This window comes from Mus musculus, chromosome 8 (genome assembly GCF_000001635.26).
Source record: "Mus musculus strain C57BL/6J chromosome 8, GRCm38.p6 C57BL/6J".
Classification (NCBI taxonomy): domain Eukaryota; kingdom Metazoa; phylum Chordata; class Mammalia; order Rodentia; family Muridae; genus Mus; species Mus musculus.
The window spans coordinates 94,629,559-94,651,641 of NC_000074.6; the positions used below are offsets into that span (position 1 = coordinate 94,629,559).

General features: G+C 40.3%; 1 protein-coding gene and 1 pseudogene across 2 annotated transcripts in view; both read left to right on the top strand.

The window, feature by feature from the left end:
- Positions 1–22,083, top strand: part of Rspry1 (ring finger and SPRY domain containing 1) — a 58,336-nt gene that overhangs the window by 27,618 nt on the left and 8,635 nt on the right. For both annotated transcript variants that reach the window (NM_026274.4, NM_001359093.1), the window contains exons 4-13: positions 192–304; positions 2,498–2,624; positions 3,548–3,606; positions 5,867–5,933; positions 7,066–7,197; positions 8,705–8,820; positions 9,965–10,108; positions 17,026–17,137; positions 20,195–20,297; positions 20,637–20,789. In NM_026274.4, the coding sequence (NP_080550.3) occupies positions 192–304; positions 2,498–2,624; positions 3,548–3,606; positions 5,867–5,933; positions 7,066–7,197; positions 8,705–8,820; positions 9,965–10,108; positions 17,026–17,137; positions 20,195–20,297; positions 20,637–20,789 (1,126 nt within the window). The remainder of the gene's footprint in view (positions 1–191; positions 305–2,497; positions 2,625–3,547; positions 3,607–5,866; positions 5,934–7,065; positions 7,198–8,704; positions 8,821–9,964; positions 10,109–17,025; positions 17,138–20,194; positions 20,298–20,636; positions 20,790–22,083) is intronic.
- On the top strand, positions 11,384–11,966 carry Gm18002 (predicted gene, 18002; annotated as a pseudogene).

Sequence of the window (22,083 nt, forward strand, 5' to 3'; positions counted from 1 at the left end):
TCCAGTCATCAGACACCTGTAACAGAGTTTTGGCTCCATTGTGATGACTAGAGCTTTATGGCTATACTTGTGTCATCCTCTAGTTTCTTAAAGCCACAGCATAAAGGCCTAAAGTGTTTGTAAGTCCTTTTTATGTTTTCATGTTTCTAAAATAGCGATTCCATTATATAATCTTCTTGGTTTACCCTTAGATGAAGGATGGTTGGATGTTGTCCAGTCTTTAATTAGAGTTATTCCATTGGAAGATCCATTGGGACCAGCTGTTATAACCTTGTTACTAGACGAATGTCCATTGCCCACTAAAGTAAGTTAAACTGATCTTTATGGAACTGTCATGAATGTCATCTGTGAACAGGACGAATAATCACTGAAGCATTTGATGTACTCTATGTACTTGAGATCTGCTTTATTGAGTAGTAACATGAACATTTTTATTACTAATGAAGTGTTATATCCTCTATCAATAGGTTTTAGTTTAACATTTTTTAATGTTTAAAGTAAAGGACTGGAGAGATGGCTCAGCGGCTAAGAGCACTGAATGCTCTTCCAGAGGTCCTGAGTTCAATTCCCAGCAACCACATGGTGGCTCACAACTATCTTGATGGAGATTCAATGCCCTCTTCTGGTGTGTCTGAAGACAGTGACAGTGTACGCACATACATGAAATAAATAGATCTTAAAGTAGAAACGTTTGCTTTTGCGAGGACAGTCTTCATTTGAAAACTAGAAGAAAATGAACTGATTTTATCTGAGCAACTTGCTTATAACAAAGATTTTCTGTTACGAGGAACAGTGCTGTGCTGAAAGCTTGAGTCTCACTCAAGCACTTAGAAGTCCATAGCCTAGCTTATGCTCTAACTAGGACACAGATTTTTTTTTTTTTAAAGATTTAGTTTTATTTCTTTGAGTATGTCTCAGACACACCACAAGAGGGCATCAACTCTCATTACTGATGGTTGTTGGCTACCATATAGTTGCTGGGAATTGAGCTCAGGACCTCTGAAAGAGCAGTCAGTGCTCTTAACCGCTGAGCCATCTCTCCAACCTTAGGACACAGATATTAAACTTTCATTGCTTTGCCCTCTACCTTCATCAGGCAGGCTGCTTCCATGCATACATTTTGCTTTGCTTTGCTTTGCTTTGCTTTGCTTTGCTTTGCTTTGCTTTGCTTTGCTTTGCTTTGCTTTGCTTTGCTTTGCTTTGCTTTGCTTTGCTTTGCTTTGCTTGTAGCCTTCACAGTCGCGTAACTTGTAGGCCAAGCTGTCCTCAAACTCATAGAAATCTGCTTGAGTGCTGGGATTAAAAGCACGTACTATAACACCCATACATACTTTTAAAAATGTGAATTCTGATAGCTTTTATTTGTATGTTGAAGTTTCAGATACTCTATGATAGAAAAACATGAACAGAGAGAAATATCTTTAGCCTAGTCATTATCAGCTTGGGCATTACCTAACTTAATCATCTTTAATTTGCCTCAAAAATTGTTGGGATTTGTTCTTGCTTGATACAGCTTTTTGTAAGCCAAGCATGGTAGGTCGTATATGCCTGTAATCCCAGCACTCAGCAGGTAGAAGCAGGAATACCGGAGTCTATAGCAAGTCTTGGTGCTTTGGTTACATTGCAAGTTTAAGGCAGCCTCGACTACATGGAACCCTGTCTTAAAAGAAAAAATGGGTATGGTGGCTCAATGCCTACAGTGCCAGCATTTGCAAAGCTGATGTAGAGGATTGTATAAGCTCAGGACCAGCCTGGACTGTATGCCAACCTGGGCTAGACTAAGCCCTTGACTTGGGGGTGGGGGAGTAACTTTTTATTTCCACATTATTAGGTCATAAGATATTTTGGTTTATCTTTTAGGGTTTGTTGTTTTAAGTAAGATTCAGTGTGTGGTTTCTTTTTGAGACAGGGTTTTACTGTGTAACATAGCCTTGTGTAACCCAGTTTAGCCTTGACTTTACAATTTTCATGCCCTCAGCCTCCTGAGTTCAGACATTTTAGGTATGTTCTACCATGACCAAGTTATTGTGCTTAATGTTTGAAATTTGAATGGGTTTAGTCTGGTTAATGATTCACATATGTATGTATTAAAATTGACTTGATGTTACATACCTGTAATTCCAGCACTCTGGAGGCTGAGGCAGGAGGATTGCTACAATTCAAGGCCAACCTAGGCTACATAGTTCCAGGATAGCCTTGGTAAATACAGCTACATGTATAACTGTATATATCAAGACTCTATCTCAAAAAACAAAAGTATGAAATATGTATTGGCTATAACTGGTACATTTTGAATGAAATGGAATCTGGCATTGAGAAAACTTAAGGTTTATCAGATACTTCCTATTAATAATAATATCATTATTAATGAAATAATTTTATGGGATCATTCTAAGTTTATTGAATACCTTTTTATAGCTTTGTTTCCAGGAATTCTTTTGGGAAAATAACCTGCAGAGTATATATTCACCAAATCTATTTCCAACTTTTTTAATAGGATGCACTCCAGAAATTGACCGAAATTCTCAATTTAAATGGAGAGGTAGCATGCCAGGACTCAGGCCACCCTGCCAAACATAGGAATACATCCGCAGTCTTGGGCTGTTTGGCTGAGAAACTAGCAGGTAACTCCAGCACATGCTTTCTGGTTTGACATTGAGACAACTGCACTACAGACCGTTGACCAAACCTGTTAGAGCAGAAAGAAGGAAAGAAGCTGAATATGGTGGCACAAGCCTATAACCACAGCACTTTAAGACAAGAGGGTTAAAAGTTCAAGTCCCCACCCCACACAGTAAGTATGTTAGAGGCCAGTCAAAACTGTGGGGAGCTCTTTCCTTTCTGTTCTCCCTCTCTCTTGTTTGGTCTCTCTGGCTCTCTGTCTGTGTCTCTGCCTCTCTTTCTCTCTCATGTCTTTCACTTCAAGTCTGCCATTCACTCTCCTCCTTCCCCAATAAACCTCTTGGCCTAAAAACAAAACCAAACCAAACTGTGGGGGACCCTTTTTCAAAACAAACAAAAAAGGAATGAACAGAAATGGACTAAAAGGAAGACAATTACTCAAAAGACTCAGTTTCAGTTAAGTGTAATCTAATTTAGCTTTGTTGATTCTTTTTCAGAGAAATTTAAGATAAATTTGTTGTATTGATTTGCTTAAGACAGGGGAAAGGCTAAATTTAGAATAATAAATAATTATTATATGTATTTCTAATAATTAATATTGTCCACTTTAGGACTATGAACAGCAAATTGCATGAAAATATCTCAGCCAGTTACTTTATATATAGTAAAAGAATGATGAATTCAAAATCAGAACACATGGGTGCTGGTCCAGACTATTATGGCTCTCTAGGAGCCTGACCTAGCTAGTCTCTTTATGGTGAACTCAGTTGCTACACTGAAAAGATGATGGTAGTAGGAACAACCTGAGAAAGGAAGCCTTGGTAATGTGTGTCAGAGAATGGAACTCAATTTGGTTGTCACTAGTTACCAATTTAAAATAGCATGACACTTTTAATCATGTCCAGTGTTTGCTGTGTTTGTTTAGGTCCTGCAAGCATAGGTTTACTTAGCCCAGGAATACTGGAATATTTGCTACAGTGTCTGGTAAGTAAGACATCAAAGCTGATTATTCTCATTTATATAGAATTGTATGTTTTTCTCAAGTTATAGCATAGTCCCTGATGCAGAGGATAGGATCAGTTTTAAACTTTATGTACAGGTTTTGCTGGGTTTTTATTTAACACCGCCTATGTTTAGAGACAGAAAGAAAGAAGACACATAACACGGAGGGGGTAAAAATTTATGAGTTGCTCTAGTTTTAAATTTAGTCATAAGATAGCTGCTAGGACTTTTGGACTTTTTAGGTGTCCTTACAATCTACCAAACAATAATGGAGAACACCCCAGGTTGGGTTCATGTGTGAGAGTGCCCTCACGCACACATCACACACACACACAGAGACAGACAGACACACACACACACACACACACACACACACACACACACACACACACACACAGTGGAAACAAAATTACAGCATTCCAACAGCAGTCCAGGTTACCAGCAGTGTGTATGAATCTATATTCACCCACCTTTGCCTTTCCTGCTACCACAATTAAAACTGCCATTGGTAAACTGTTTGATGTATCACCATGAGGTCTGTGGTTTGCTGAAGCTGTCTTCTTATCACTCACAGCACTTGACAGCAGTTTTGACTAGCCTGTGTTTTCTAGGTTATTTTTTGCAAGCCTAGTAAGAATTAGCCTTTTTTTAAAACTCTAGTCTAAGCTGGGTGGTGGTGGCATGCACCTTTAGTTCCAGCACTTAGAAAGCAGCAGCTAGTGGATCTCTTGAGTTCAAGATCAGCCTGGTCTACACAGCCTGGAACTCCAGAGTAAGTTCTAGGATAGCCAGAGCTACACGGAGAAATCCAGTCTTGGAAAACAAAAACAAATAAACAAAAACTCTTTAAAAAAAAAAAACCAAAACCCCATTTAGTCTAAAAGACTTAATTTGTCTAGTTTATTTATAAATAAATTAGCCTACACAATATGTACTTAAAGTAACCCTTACAATGTTCTGAGTGAGCACTCGGAGATACAAAGTAGTAGGACAGTCATTTCCCCATCACAGAGGTCACTATAGGGTAAAGGAATAGAACCATTCAAACAACAGTTAACTTCTACTTTATGACAGGATGTGATCAAGAGCAAAATTACTTCCTCCAGGCTGAGCACTATAAGAGTTTTGAGAAGATGAAGAGGGGTGGGGGAGTGGATGTGATTGGGTGACAAGGGACCTGTGGTAATCATGAAAGACAGACTTCCTGATGAAGGTGGGGCCTACTTAGCTAGCTCATGACACAAGGCTAAGATTAGAAACTCACAGTGAGTTTCTTGGCTAAAGCAGCATAGATAGAAGCCTAGTAAAAGAGTTATCTGATCAGAGAAGGCAGTGTTCACAGACAGGAGGACATGAACAGGGATATCCAGGTAGAAAGGTTTGAAACTGATAAAGCAGGCAGGATGTGGCAAGGGTAAAGATGCTAAAGAGGCTTTATAGCAGGGAGAACAGTGGTTCTATGCGCTTTGCTGAACTTAGGCAGGCACCACAGAAATGCATGGGAATACACTGGGGTTCCAGAATTCTCTGGAGGCTCCCAGCATAGCTAGGGGACGGCAAGAAGAGGAGATACTAAACATGTAGGCCTTTCTTTAAGTGCAAACACACATGCTGTAAACTCAAATATAAGTCAAGAGCACTTGTCACTCTCCTGTCATCACGAGCTCCTGTAGAATTTCCTGCAGGAACTAGATTAAAACTAAGATGTTACTGGTCATGGCAGCACCTGACTTTAATCCTAGCTATGAGTTTCACGCCAGCCTGGTATACATAGCAAGTTCTAGGACAACCAGAGCTATATAGTAGACCGTGTCTCAAAAACAAAACAAAACAAAACAAAAACAAAAACTAAGATGTTCATTGATAATGTCATTATTTATAAACCTGGAGCTGCTATTATTCTTTTCAGGGTTCTAAAGGTCATTTTTAGATACAATTCTAGTTTTCTTTTTGGCTTGTTTTAATGAATGTAAGCATCAATGGTGTTTTAGTTAACAAAGCCCTAACACAATGTGATACTGCTGAAATATCCATATCTACCAATTAATGACTTAAAAAAATAGATTAAGAGACTCTTCTCTTGATTCTCCATTAGCCAAATGGCCAAGTGAGAGTTTGAATAAAAGCGACTTTTCTGCTGTTCCAAATATATAGACTGCCATCTATTAAATAGAACATGAAATTGATACCGTACTGCCTCTGCAGGGGGTAACTTTTGTTTTTATCTTTTGTTGTCTTTCAGAAGTTACAGTCCCACCCCACAGTCATGCTTTTTGCACTGATTGCACTGGAAAAGTTTGCCCAGACAAGTAGGTATAGTGACTTCTTGCACTAATGATCTTTGTTGGTTATTAAAAAAATGAGCCTGCACTTTGAACTCCATCAAATGTACACACTTTCTTGTTTTAAGACCAGCTAAATATATCAAGAACAAAACTAAAGATTGTTCTCAGCTAAGATTCCAAGCATGGTGATTATCACTACTTTCATAACTAAAACTTTAGTAATGGGAGTTGGAGAGAAGGCTTAGCAATTAGAGTACTTGCTATGCAATCATGAAGACCTGAGTTTGGATCCCAACACTTAGTAAGAAGCCAGGCATCCTATGCGTACCAGTAACCTCAGCTCTGAGGCAAAGACAAAGACAAGAGGATTGCTCAGGCTGGCTGGCTTCCAGCCCAGTCAAGAAAATGCAAGCCCCCAGTTCAAGAAGTGATCCTGCCAAAGGAATTTTGTAGACACAGTACCCTCTTCTGGCTTCCATGCATGCCTCACATGTGTGCATATATTCACAGGCATAAACACGTACATAAACAACACACACAAAATTTTAAAACATAATGGAGTGATGTGTTGAGTTTAGAGAGATGATTAAGGGCACTTGATGCTCTTCAAGAGACTGGACTTTGAGGCCGAGCGGTGGTGGCACATGCCTTTAATCCCAGCACTCGGGAGGCAGAGGCAGGTGGATTTCTGAGTTCGAGGCCAGCCTGGTCTACACAGTGAGTTCCAGGACATCCAGGGCTACACAGGGAAACCCTGTCTCGAAAAACCAAAAAGAAAATAATCTTAAGCTGGATGTTATGATGCATGTCTTTAATCCCAGGACTCAGTATACAAACTCAAGTTACTCTCTAAGTTCAAGGCCAGCCTGGTCTATACAGTGAGTTTCAGAACAGCCAGAGCTACATAGAGAGACTGTGTCTCAAAAACAAAACAAAACAAAATAATAAATAAATAAATAAATCTTTAAAAAATAGCATTGAGATTGCCAGACAGTAGCTACAGTTCTTTGGCTATGTTATCCCTGGAAGGAAACATTGGTAGAAATTTAATCCCCAAATTCTCTATTGTCTGCCTCACTCCGTACCACCACTAACCTACTACACATCCTCATCCTCCTCTTTCATTGTTATTTACATATTTCATGTTTCCAAACAGGTGAGAATAAATTGACTATCTCTGAATCCAGTATCAGTGACCGACTGGTCACATTGGAGCTGTGGGCTGATGATCCTGATTATCTGAAACGTCAAGTTGGCTTCTGTGCCCAGTGGAGCTTAGACAATCTCTGTAAGTGGAGATTTTCCTTATTAAAAATGGTTTCTACTTCTATATAGAATATTTTTATTTTATTTATGTTGAGCTGGGGGTGGGTATACATGTGTGTTGAGATTAGAGATCAAATTTCAGGAGTTGGTTCTCTTTTTCCATCATATGGGTTTCAGCTCATTAGACAAGCGCCCTTACCTGCTGAGCCATCTCACCAGCCAAAATCTGTTTACATTTCTAAGTCCCTGTCTTCAGTAGGATCATAAGCTTCTTAATAAGCTTCTCTATACCCTAATAGAAAAGTATCCCAGGCACCTTTCAGATGAGAGTTAACTGGAATGCTTCGAATTTCAGCATTCTTGGGTTCATAGACCTTTAACTATATAGCTCTGTCTAAGACTTTTCTAACACACACTTTCCTTACTCCCCTCCAACTAGGCTCTGGTAGCTCCAACTCTGGCCCTGTTCATATTTGTACTTTCTTCTCTGTCTTCTTTTTATGTGTGTGTATGTGGTGTTTTTATTGTCACGTTACAACGTGTCTGACATAAACGACCTAATGGGAAGAATGACTTATTCTGGTTCCTAGTTTCAGAGGTCTCAGTGGCAGGAAGGAAGAAGAAATAGCCCAGTCAGGGAGGCAAGGATATAAAAAGGACAGAATACCTATTTATTTATTATTTAATTTAATGTTCAGGGCTCGGGATAGAGTCTAGAGCCTTGCTCATGCTAGGAAACATTCCCAGCCCACTTACCTTCCTTGTCCTCTCCTCTTTCCCTCAGATGGTCTTCAAATGCAAATTAATTCTTACTTAGACTGTGGCAGTTATTTTTAACTTTTTCTCTTTTTCTCTTCCAAGGGCTATTAGAATACAAACCACATTTATTTATCATTGCCTAGCTCTATTGCTAGCTCTGTGCTAAAGCAGTTGAACACAAAAAGTCTAATTCTTGCTCTAACATGAAATTTAGCATGTATAGTGCTAGTTAAAGACTAATTTTGAGTAAATGCAATCTGGAAGCTAGGCATGATGACACATAGGTACAGTTTCAGCATTTGAGAGGCAGAGGCAGGAGACGGGAGCTCAGGGTCACCCCCAGCTACATAGTGAGTTTAAACCAAGCTACATTTGATCCTGGCTCAGAAAACAAATCAACCAATGGTCCCGGTATGGCAGGTCACACTCTTAATTTAGTACTGGGAGATGGAGGCATGTAGACCTCTATCAGTTCAAGAATGGCCTGGTCTACATGGCAAGTTGTAGGCCAGTTAGGGCTATAGAATGAGACCTGTAATTTGAATTTTGCTATGCAAACCATAATAGACACAGGGACTAGAAACACCGCATTCAAAGTGCTGCCCTTTTTGGCATTTGCATAGACCATGTAACAGCAAAGCTCAGATGCTAGGCCCTACCAGTTTTTCATTCCTTGACAAGTATGGCAGCTCGAGATGACAGTAGCTTTTTCCCTTTTTCTAAACCATTACAGCCTGCCCTAGGAAACATGACCACTTTTTCTTTTGCAGTTTTAAAAGAAGGTAGACAACTAACCTACGAGAAAGTGGACTTGAATAACATTAGGGCCATGCTGAACAGCAATGATGTCAGCGAGTACTTGAAGATCTCACCTCACGGCTTGGAGGTAAAGCTTTCACAGACCTTCTGAGGGCTAAAATTACTCTGTTCCCACTTTTCATACCCTGCTTCAGAACAAAAGCAGTGTCTAACGGAATGGGCAGAAACTTTTCTTATACCCAAGGAGTGATTAGAGGTAAAAGTGGTAGGGATAGGAATGCTTCCAGATGGTATCCACTCTTCCCTCTCACGTGTTATTGCTTCTGCTGTAGCACTGCAGTGCTTGTTGACTGGCTTACTTATGTCTGGATTGTTGGTTTGTAGTGCTCACTATTGCTAAATAAATGTCCTACTACTGAGTTACAGTCCTAGCTAAGTATATCTGTTTTTAAACCTTAAAAAAAAATAAAACTTTATCTGATGTATATTGATGTTTTGCCTGCATGTATGTCTATGTACCATTTGCTTGCCTGGTGCCTATGGAGGCCGGAGGAAGATAACAGGTCCCCTGGATCTGGAGTTACAGGAGTTTTCGAGCCACCATGTTGGTGCTAGGAATCAAACCCATGTCCTTTGGAAGGCCAGTGCTCTTGACTGATGAGACAGCTCTCTAGTTCTAATCTGTTTTTAATCTTTGCCATTTTATTTAACTAAAAGTACAAAGACAAGTGTTTCCCAAAGAAGCCATTCCTTTTGTAAATGTCTAGGTAGCCATACTACTACTAGACCTGCTGTTTTCCTTTCTCCTGTTGAATATTGCCAACTTTGTGATGCAAGTTGGTGGAAATACGTAGGTGCACATATAGGAAAGTACCACAGATCTTAGCTTTTCAGGATTGAAGTACAGTTTGAACAGTGGTTGCCAAATGATTATATGTAGGTACCCTGTCTTTACCCTTTTCCATCTTTATCTTATGAAGGCAATGTCTGTGCATGTGTAAACATTCTGACCTCAAAGCAAGCTTTCTTAAGAACTGAAAACCAAAGCCAGGTGCTTTGACTACTTATAGTTGCAGCCATAATGAAATTCTACACTGAAATAATAATAGGGTTGTTTCACTCAGTTTTATGCTTTTATAAATCACTGAAGATGGACAGTGGTATCCCACCAGGAGCTTAAATAAGGAAAATTCCATCCATCCTTCCCTATGCCAATTACTTGGTAGTCTTCAGACACTGATGAATTGATGTGTACTCCTTGGTTCTTCCAGGCTCGCTGTGACGCCTCCTCCTTTGAGAGTGTACGCTGCACTTTTTGTGTGGACACTGGGGTGTGGTACTATGAAGTAACAGTGGTCACTTCTGGTGTCATGCAGATTGGCTGGGCTACTCGAGACAGCAAGTTTCTCAACCACGTGAGTACCTGGGGTCATTCAAAGGAAGCAGCAGCAGCTTCTGGAGGCTAGGTTAGAGATACTCAGTCAGATGTGCTTACATTTCAGGTAGGCTTGCTCAGTAACTAGGTGCTGCCAGATTCTTGACAGTGACTCACTGCACCGTTTAAAGTGGGAAACAAGTGAAATGTCCTCAGCCTCTGGGGTTTTCACTTGAATTTTAGATTCATCTTAATTTCCTACCTAGAGAGTTGTCTTTATGGCTTTACTGTAGTCCTTACCAAATCTGGGACCCAGTTATCACATTGTGACAACAGATAATTTTTTTGTTTCTTTTGTTTCTTGTTTTGTTTTGTTTTTGAGACAGGGTTTCTCAGTATAGCACTGGCTGTCCTGGTACTCGATCTATAGATTAGGCTGACTTCCAATTCAAAGATCCACCAGCCTCTGCCTTCTGAGTACAGGGATTAAAGGTGTGCACTACCACCACCAGGCTGCCAACAGATGATTTTTACCTTGAGATTAAGTTTTGGAAACCTTGTAGGGGGCCAGAAAGATTACTCAGCAGTTACGAGTGCTTTCTGCTCATCCCAGAGGACCTGAGTTTGGTTCCTACTGTCCACATAAGGTTGCTGACAATCACTTGTAACTTCAGTTCCAGGAAATCCAACAACCCTTTCTTGCCTCAGTGGGCTCCACACATATGTGGCACACATACACACACACATACACTAATGGACACATAAATAACATTTTAAATGCATCTTTAAAAAAGGAAGGAGCCTTGTACAAATTCTCTTTCCATAGCATTAACTATTGACTCACTTTTCTTATTTGACTTTTACCTTGTAACTAATGGGCACATTTACTTCAGTATTTATCTTCTGTTATAGAAAGTGCTGAAGTAAAGAGAAGTCTGGGACACCACTGAGTGTGGGAGTGTCACAGGTCTTTCCTTAAGATGGATAGTTTCCTGTTTGGAGATAAAGTCTTGCTAACCTAGGTCATTATATGGCCCAAACCTCAAACTCATGGTACTCCTACTCCAGCCTCCCTAGTACAGGCATTATAGGCCTATATCACCACACCTGTCCAGACATACCTTTCAATACCTAAACTAAATGGTTTTCTTCTGTTGGTCAAATTATAAGATATTTGAGCTTTCTTCTCTGTGGAAACATCAGATGGTAGTGGTGCCGGTGCAGCAGGAAGGGCCCTCAGTCCTTGGGAGACCTAGCCAGCTTCCTCGAAGGATTCGGCAACTAAGGTTGAATCATGGTTGACACCACAGGACTTTTGGAGGTTAAAGCTAAAGACAAGGAGTGATCCCCAGCAGCAGGTCAAGAACGTGAATGTTTAGTCCCTAGAAGAGATCTACCTGTTCTTCCTGCCCACTAAGGAATCTGACTTTTCCTGGGAGCATCCCTAAAGGGTAAGGTTCTAAAGTTATTGCCAGTGCAGAAACAGACTTGGGCTGGACAGCAGACCAGTTTCAAGGCTTTTTTCACTATTGGGAACTACACTGGCCATGAGGCTCTTGGCAATAAGTACTTTAAGCAGAGAGCCACTGCAGTCTGAGGGACCATCATCTTAGCCAAGCATTCTGTCATCCCTGTGTGGAGAGAATGCTACCATGGGAACAAAATTTGGAAGCTCCACATTATCCCATGCAAGGGGATAGGCCACTGTGGCTCGGTACTGGAATGTCTCATCGGGGCAGAGGCACTGACATCATCTCTGTTCCTGTGCCAAGGCCACCTTTGATGCCCTAAAGAGACTCTTCACCAAGTCTCCTTATCAGGAATTCACTAACCATCTTGTGAAAACCCACACCAGAGTCTCCATTCAGAGCACCCAATCTTCAGCTTTGGCTACCACATGGGGTATTCTAGTTTTTTATACCAGAAAAATAAAGTGAATTAAGTCTGAAAAAAAAAGCTGTTTGAAATCAATTCAGCTTTGTCCAGGAATATTTTTTAAAACCCCTAGAGTAGAAATAAAATAGTTGTTAAGAAGAAAACTAATGAGCAAGGCAAGGCAGGTCTGAACTCTTGCTTGTGTAGACCCCAATCTGCTGGTGTTTTTCTTTGGGAACCTGTAGTGTTTGGAAGCCAGAGATTGTTTTTAACTGCTGTGTAGTTGGAAGATACTAGGTTTGGAGAACAACTCCATTGTCTTGTTCCAAGGCCAGCCTGATCTACAAAGTGAGTTCCAGGACAGCCAAGGCTATACAGAGAAAGTCTGTCTCGAAAAACCAAACCAAACAAACAAACAAAAACTAATTTATCAATTATATGAATAATGGCTGCCTGTTACAAATAGAATCCTAAAAGTGATTTCTTTCTTTCTTTCCTTTTTTTTTTTTTTAAAACACTAAAAAAATGATCTTGAAGGCCAAAGGGATGGTTCGGATGATTCAGAGCTTAAGAGCACTTCTGCTCTTCCAGAGGTTCTGAGTTCAATTCCCAGGGTGTCTCACAACCATCTGTAATAAGATCTGGTGCCCTCTCCTGGCATACATGCAGACATACAGGCAGAATATTATACACTAAATAAATTAAATAAATAAATCTTTTTTTTAAATAAATAAATAAATCTTTTTTTTTTACAAGAAATCTTGAGTCGGATGTGGTAGTGCACACCCCAAATCCCAGCACTGGCCGAGGCAGGCAGATCTCTGAGTCTACAGAGTGAGTTCCAGGAGAACCAAGGATATACAGAGAAGCCCTGTCTTGCAAAAATAAACAAGCAGCAGCAGTAGCAATAATAATCTTGAGCGAGGCATGATGGTGTAAGTCTTCCAGCCTAAGCTACGTTATAAGACCCTGTCTCAAAAGGACAAAAGAAAATGAAAAACGAACAAAACCCTTCTTTTGAGTCTGTCATCTAATTTCTACAACCCTTTCTTAAGGTGGCTTTTTTCTCACATAAACATTTCAAAAATGAGAGAAATTGGGCCTGAGAAAGGAAATCAAGAATAAGTCTTGGGAATTCAATACCATTCTTATTTTACAACAGATCTTTACTTTCTTCCTAAAAAATGAGGAGAATTTGGAAGAGTTACTCAGTTTCTTCACTTGAAAGATGATAAAGTCGTTTACAACTAAAGTGAAGTAGGGTGGAACAGTTGCAGCCCTTCTCTCTGTGGTTTGCTATTGGAATGTTTTAGCAGTCACACTAATAACAAGGATGGTTACTCTTTTTTTTTTTTTTTTTGAGATCATTGAAGCTTGTGGCTAAAACTATAAATGGTAGATATTTGGCACCTGAAATTAAAACTAAAAAGAATGTTTTCTTGCCCTCTAAATTTTCTCTCTCTGTGGGGGAGGGGTGTCTATGTGCATGTTAGTTTGTGTACATTGTTGCTGGTACATTTGGAGGCCAGAGGAAGACATTTTAAATTCTGGAAGTAAAAACAATTTTATATGGACATTTTTTTTACTATAAAGAAGTCTATGAAGTCTGGAGAGATGGCTCAGTGGTTGAGAGCTCTTGATGCTCTTTCAAAGGACCTAAGCTCAGTTCCCAGCTAAGGGAGCTCACAACCACCTGTAACTCCATTCCAGGAAATCTGATGCCCTTTTCTGGCTCTGTGGGTACCCCACACACACACATACACACATATACACATGAATGTGTGTATACATACATACATATGTGCATGTATGCATGTACATAAATAATTTAATAGAATAAACCTCAAAAAGGCAGGGGTGCTAGAGAGAAGGCTCAACTGTTAGGAACATTTGCTGTTCTTCCAGAGAACCCAGGTTTGACTCCCAGCACCCACATGGCAGGTCACAATCATCTCTAATTCCATTTCATGGACCCTGTGCCCTCCTCTGGTCTCCAAGGGCATCTGGAATGCATGCTATCACATATATAACATATACCTATAATCCCAGCACTTGGGAATCAGAGGCAGGAGGATTACCATCAGTCCAACACAAAGTTGGTCTAGATAGTGAATTCTAGGCCAGCCAGGACTAGGTAGTAAAACAGTTTCAAAAAATAAATTACAGATGTTTAAGGATGTGTTTACCTGAATTAAATACAATGCAATATATACATGTATTGTATTCCAATAATATGTGTGTTTTTAGATAGGCATTAAAAGTACATGAGGCCATGATAGTAGCACCTGTAGCATTGTAGAGGCTGAGGCTACAGAGTGAGAGAGAATCCAACTCAACCTGAAAAGAAGGAGGAAATTAGAGTTACCTAAAGGTACCTAATGGATAGCTCATTCCTTACATTGCCATAGCATCTTTAAGATGAGCCTGTAAGACACAGAAAGAAAAGGAATGACTTGGAAGCCTGTTGGGGGCTTCCAGACTATAAAGTACTAGGAAGTAAATTGTAAGGCATTGTTAGAATCTAGAAAAAGAAAGTAAAATCACCGGTGTTTGGAGAGGCTACTCTCTAGAATGCAGCCAGCACTGTTGCCACAAGTAAGCCCTACCCATCCCTCTGGGATAGTGGGGAGACTCTGATGGGAGGAGCCTCTTGGAGCCTAGTGAATCTTAGTTCACTTGCAGCACAGGACACTGTCTTCATGATATGCTGAATAATAGAAAGGTTTGAGGATATTGGGCATCACGGAAAAAAAGGACTTTCTACTGCATGAGAAAAGGATTCAAACTACCCCATCAGTGACAAGCTGTAATAAACTTCTCTTAATAATTGCTATGTGACTAAGAAACAGGAAATTTAAGCATACCAGAATATCAAGCTAGCTATCCTATTCTTTTAGCAGTGTGACATTGCCAATGAAAACTAATGTTAATCCTATTGGAAATGTTTTTAAGTTGAAAGAAGGCATAAATACATCTAACTTACTCTGAGATATAAGCTCAAAGTTCATCTCTGCTAGGCTTCTTAGCTCTACAGAAGCTGATCTGTGATTAAAATTGAATTCAGAGTTTCCTCTTGTGCCATAGTTTCACCCAGAGGATCTTGCAAGGTAATGACCACCTCCCTGACTAGCTTGCAGTCTTCTAGAATTGCTTTCCAATGTTCTGTCAGAGAATTTATCCAGGTTGTTAGAAAGCAAAGATAGATGGGACCAGCAAGATGGCTCAGCAGTGAAAGGCACTTGCTGCCAGGCCTGAAGGACTTGATTTCAATCCTGGTACCCACTTGATGGGAAGTGAGAACCAGCTCCCAAAAGTAATTGTCTCTGACTCCATGAGCGCCATAGTATGTCTCTGTCTCTGTCTCTCTGTCTCTCTGTCTCTCTCTCACACACACACACCTTTAAAAAAGTAAGTAAAGATAATGAAAAATTGTTTGCCTTTGCCTATTTCTCAACAGTAAAATTTTAGTGCTTGTGTTTGTTTTGGGGTTTATTTTGTTTCAGGTTGAGTTTTTGGAGCTGAGGTCTGAGTCTGGGGCCTCACACTTGCTAATTTACTGATTTGTTCAACTTCAGGAAGGGTTAGCAAGGTGTTGTTTGTAGCAGGCTACTGAAATTCTCTGCAAAACAATTAGGTCAAGTTCACTTCATTTTTTTTTTTTCTTGAGTACTGGCATTAAAGGTCCACCATACCTGGCTATTTAACTTTTAATAAATGTCTGCATAGTGCACATGAAGGACTAATTCTAATTCAATATATTCAATATATTATTAGAGTTAGGGAATTTGTTAAAACTCTCTCCAGTCCATATGCTGACTGTACTGTTTATCATGTAGAACAAACAGGCCATTAGAAAGTAATATTTTTCTTTAACCATGCTTTCATCCCCTTTAACTCTGTTCTTCACCACTGGTGCATAAAGATAACAGGGTTTGACTTCCTCCATCTCCTCCTCTTCTTTCATACTTCTATTTCTAACGTTTTTTTCCCTTAAGAACCATCCTTATGTGTGCTAGAGAGCTGGGTCAGTTGTTCAGAGCACTTGCTGCTCTTCAAGAGTCCCAGAGTTTGGATGGCCTGTAACCAACTATAGCTACAGATGCAGGGATCTGAGGCCCCTTCCTGGCCTCTCCAGGTACCTACACATATATACACAAAAAGTAAAATGCATAAAAACACATAATTTCATTATGATTTATTAATTTTGTTAGGCAGGAGTAGTTGGCATGCCCCTTGGCATGCGTGCGAAGGCTGGAGGACAGTTGCTGGAGTCAGCTCTCTGCTCTCACCATTTGGTCCCAGAGATCAAACTCGGGTCAAGCTTGGCAACCTGTGCCTTTACACACTGAACCTTCCCCCTGTCCCTGTTTATTTATTTATCCGTGGACAAACACTGAAAACAAGATTTTGCTCACCCTCTTTATTCATTAAGACAGGGTCTCTTAGGTACCTTGAACCCTCCTAGACCTGCCCCTGCCTCCTGAGTGATGGGATTAGCTGTGCTTGGCTCCCATTCACCCTTTTATGTTAGTAATTCTGGGCAATAATTGAAAGGTATCAAGTAAAAAAGAAAGAAAGAAATTGAGATCCTGCATAATATTCAAATCATACTCTTTTCAAAATAGTTTTGAGCCCATTCATAAAATCTGAGGGTGTGGGCATCTTGAATCCACCACATTCAGGAAAGGCATTTGCCTGACCACTGGGAAATGGTGAGACTAGAGATCTTGGAAGTTTAAGTCCAAACTGAAATCTGCTTTTCTTAGGACCAGTCTACAAAGAAGCTGACTAACCTTCAAGCGCTTGTTTCCTTTTTCAGGAATGACAGCAGCTTCATGGTGCTAGTAAGAACTAAATGAACTCACAAGTGTGAAAATGCCTGCAACAAAGGAAGCACTTGGCAACTTGCAGTTGGCAAAACTAGTATCTGTTTGCTCGGAACTAGGATTCTGTGCCAAATTTTCTCTATCTTCCAAGTACCATAGGCTTTCCCCTTATCCAAAAAAGCTTAGAATGCCACCTACTAGGTCTCCCCAGGTTAGAATAGGTAGCCTTAATCTTCGGGTCTTTGTGTCTCTCTAGGAAGGATACGGCATTGGGGACGATGAGTACTCCTGTGCCTACGATGGCTGCCGGCAGCTGATTTGGTACAATGCCAGAAGTAAGCCTCATGTGCACCCGTGCTGGAAGGAAGGTATTCATTCTTCTCCATTTGAACTTGTCACCTGGGTTAGGACAGCTAGGTACTAGCAGGTACTTATTACATAAGATAGGCTTTAAATACCTTAATAGGAGACTTAGTATCAATGTCACTGCCGAGATTGTCAATGCTGTTCCCTGATCAATCTTTCCTGAAGCAAAGTATTTCAGAATATTAAGTCCTTGGGGACTGGAGAGAAGGCTCAGTGGTTAAGAACATAGGTGCTGCTTTTCCAGAGGCCCTGAGGTCCATTTTCAGCACCCATGTTGGTTGGCTCACAATTGCCTGTAACTTCAGCTCCAGGGGAACCTAATACCTTCTAGCATCCATGGGCACCTACATTCGTGTCACATAAAACACATACACTTCTGTTTTAGTCAGTGTTCTATTGCCATGAAGAGACATCATGACCATGGCAACTCTTATAAAGGAAAGCATTTAATTGGAGCTGACTTACAGGTTCAGAGGTTTAGTCCATTATTGTCATAGTGGGGAACATGGTGACACACAGGCAAGCATGTTCTGGAGAAGAGCTGAGAGTTACACATCTGGACCCACAGACAGCAGAGAGAGTGACACTGGGCCTGGTTTGAGCTTCTGAAACCTCAAGGCCTGCCTCCAGTGACACACTTCCTCCACCACCTGCCTCTGCTTCCCAAGTGCTGGGATTACAGGTGTGTGCCACTATGCCTGGCTTCTTAAGAGCTGTCATATATATTTATATGTCTGTATGTATGTGTATACACACACACACACACACACACACACACACACACACACACACATATATATCTGGGGGGCTGGAGAGATGGCTCAGCAGTTAAGAGCAATGGCTCCTTTTCCAGAGATCCTGAGTTCAATTCCCAGCAACCACATGGTGGCTCACAACTGTCTTTAATGGGATCTGATGCCCTCTTCTGGTGTGTCTGAAGACAGTGGTAGTATATTCATATATGCAAAATAAATAATTTTTTTTAAAAAAAGAAAATATATCTGAATACACCTATTTTAAAATTTGAAAAATAGAAAAGTGCAAAGCAATTTTAATCCTACACACATAGAGAGAGAGAAAGAGAGGAGAGAGAGAGAGAGAGAGAGAGAGAGAGAGAGAGAGAGAGAGAGATTTTAGTTAGGGTTTTTCTATTGCTGTGATAGAACCCTATGACCAACATCAACTTGGGGAGGAGAAGGTTTGTTTTATCTTCTTCCAACTAACAACCCATCACTGAGGAAACTGGAAGCAGGAACTAAAAGCAGAAGCTATGGAGGAACACTGTTTACTGACTTGCTGAATTTGCTTACTTATACACCCACAATGGGCTGAGCCCGCCTGCATCAGAGAAAATGCCCTACAGATTGGCCCGTAGGGGACTGATGGGGGCTGTGTTCCCTATTGAGGTTGTCTTCTTCCCAGATAATTCCCAGTTCATGTCAAGTTGACAGAAAATAAACCAACTAGGACATGCATACACACACACACACGCACGCACACGCACACGCACACACACACACACACACACACACACACACACACGCACGCACGCACGCATGTATGTGTGTGTGTATAAATAAATATATGTAAATACAGATAAATGTGTGTGGGTGTTTTGCATACAAGTATGTCTGTGTACCTCACGTGTACCCACAGAAGCCAGGACAGGAGTGGAGTTAACAGATGGTTGTGAGAGACCGTGTGGGTGCTGGGTTTCTAACTCAGGTCCTCTGGAAGAGCAGCCAGTGCTCTCAGCAGCTGAGCCAGCTCTCCAGCCCTAGAGATTTTTTAGGTACTTAAATTGGTTTGTACATATTTCCCATTTTTATACCTCATCTTCTGAACAGATTTCCAGGTAATGAAAAATGACAACACTGGGGCTAGAGATGTAGCTCAGGTGAAAGAGTGCTTGTCTGCATGTGTGAGGCCCTAGGCTCAGTCCCTAGCACTGAGTAATCTGGATATAGTGATATATCTGGTAACCCAACGGCTCATGAAGTAAAGGTGGGAAGATCAAAAGTTTAACTACATACCGAGTTTAAGATCAGCCTGAGCTAGAGACACTATCTCAAAAGAAAAAAAAAGGGGGGGGAGGGGGACTGGAGAGATGGCTTAGCTGTTAAGAGCACTGACTGCCCTTCCGAGGGTCCTGAGTTCAAATTTCAACAACCACATGGTGGCTCACAACCATCCGTAATGAGATCTGATGCCTTCTTCTGGGGTGTCTAAAGACAGCGACAGTGTACTTACATATAACAATAATTTTAAAAATCAGAACAATAACAAAACATGATTGGCTTGGTATGGTAAGATGTGTACCTATAATTCTACCATCCAGGAAGCTGAAACAGAAGGATTTCATGTTTGAGACCAGCATGGGCTCCATAGCCAGTTTGAGGCTAGCTAAGACTACATAAAGACCTGTCTCAGAAAATTAAAAAAAAACAGAGTAAAATAATTTAGTGCAGCCGGGCGGTGGTGGCGCACGCATTTAATCCCAGCACTCGGGAGGCAGAGGCAGGTGGATTTATGAGTTCGAGGCCAGCCTGGTCTACACAGTGAGTTCCAGGACAGCCAGGGCTACACAGAGAAACCCTGTCTCAAAAAACAAAAAAACAAAACAAAACAAAACCCAAAAAACTTAATTCTTTTCAATATTTCATTATAAACAAGAACAAAAACTGAAGTCTCATTTTAGAAAATCAGTGAGAATGTGTGCTTTAAAACAAAAACAATTATCATCTGAGGGATTTTAAATCATGCCGAGAAGCAAATCAGCACATAATTTTATCTTTCCCAGTGTGTTCATTTTTTTCACATTTTAGCATTTGAAATTGGGATACATCTAATACAATTGATGGCTTGTCATAGTTTAAATGGAAGCTTTTTTCCTTTAATGAAACATGAAAATACTGCTATGGAAATGTCAGATAAGCTGCACAGGAAGCAAAGATAAATGTGTTGAATGTGTGGCTCAAGACACAAACTTAGTGCAGGGCGTTGAGGCGCTTCCAGGACTGGGGTAGCACAAGCCTAACAGTGTCTGGTTTGTCTTCCAGGAGACACAGTAGGGTTCCTGTTAGACTTGAATGAAAAGCAAATGATCTTCTTTTTAAATGGCAACCAGCTGCCTCCTGAGAAGCAAGTCTTTTCATCCACCGTGTAAGTAGCTCCTCTCAGTTGAAGATTGAGTAAATTCATGGAATGTACTTTTCTCAAAGATAAAAACCAAAAAGGTTTATCTAAGCAATTATGAAAAGTTGGTTTATTTCAATTAACTAGAGCTCCATTTGATCTGACCTCAATGCCCGAGGGTTTGATATTACATAGAAAGATAAAGGTGTGGGCTTCCCTGGCTCACGACCTGTGTAGGTTAATAAACCAAATCTGTCTCCCTTACTTTCTATCATCGAGGCTGACTCACTTTGACTTTCTCAAAACGACTCTGTGTATGACTTGGTTTTATAAGCTCTACTGACCTCTGCTCATTTTTATCTGTAGATCTGGATTTTTTGCTGCAGCTAGTTTCATGTCATACCAACAATGCGAGTTCAATTTTGGAGCAAGACCATTCAAATACCCACCATCTATGAAATTTAGCACTTTTAATGATTACGCCTTCCTAACAGCTGAAGAAAAGATAATTTTGCCAAGGTAAGAGTCTGCCTAGCTCTCTCTGGACTGTTATGTGCATCTCATGAAAAATCAAAACAACTTATGGGAGATTTGGGGTTTTTTTCAGCATTGAACAAACAATTTTAAACAAGTAATCTCACTGAAAACGTTGACTTTCTGGGGAATAAAAATTAGTAAAACAGGTCTCAGAAAGAGTCATACAGGGCTGGTGAGATGGCTCAGTGGGTAAGAGCACCCGACTGCTCTTCCGAAGTTCAAATCCCAGCAACCACATGGTGGCTCACAACCACCCGTGATGAGATCTGATGCCCTCTTCTGGTGTGTCTGAAGACAGCTACAGTGCACTTACATATAATAAATAAATAAATCTTTAAAAAAAAAAAAAGAGTCATACAAACTAATGGTTATAATAAAATTATTTGAAAAAAATATTAAAAGTGTTATCTGGCAAAAGCAGGTGGTTTCATGAGATCTCTATCAAATTGTGAGTGATAACCTCATTATTAATTAGAACAGCTGATCTCAATGGGGAGGGGGTTGTCAAACAACTCTTTCACAAGGGTCACCTGAGGCCATTGGAAAACACAGATATTTACATTATAATTTATAACACTAGCAAAATTACAGTTAAGTAGCAACAAAGATAATTTTAATGATTAGAAGTCACCACAACATGAGGAACCATGTTTAAAGGGTTACAACATTAGGGCCACTAATTTAAAGTGTCATAGGACCCAAAGGAGAAGGAGGAGAAGGAGCACGTCCACGTTCCTCTTATGAGGTAAATAATATTGATGTAAAACTCAGAAAAGGGATAGTGTGGTGACACCTTCTTATAACCCCAGTACTGAGAATCAGAGGCAGGAGAATCTCTATGAGTTTGAGGCCAGCGTTGTCTAAGAAAAGAAAGAACCTGTCTCAAAAATAAACAAACATAAAATAAAATTCAGAAAAAATATAGCTCATTTACACACAAATGCAAACTAACTTTACTGGAATCTATATAAAAATCCTTAATACTGGAAAAATTAGTAAATTATTAACAGGCTTGATTTCTTGAAAACAACTCCTTTTGGGTTTAAACTACATGCTACAGGGTTCTACAGCCATTAACACAAGGGGATGCATCTCAGGTAAAACTTCATTGCCCTTACTTGATAGAAACTGAGATTGGCATTGTTTCCCTGCTTGTTTCCTTATAAGATGAATGTTGTCTGTTCCTTCAGCAAGGGAAAGATCAGCTGCTCCAATGATTACTGCCTGTTGAAGCCTGACACATTGTTAGCCAAAGTTTGTCAATTTTTGTTTGGTT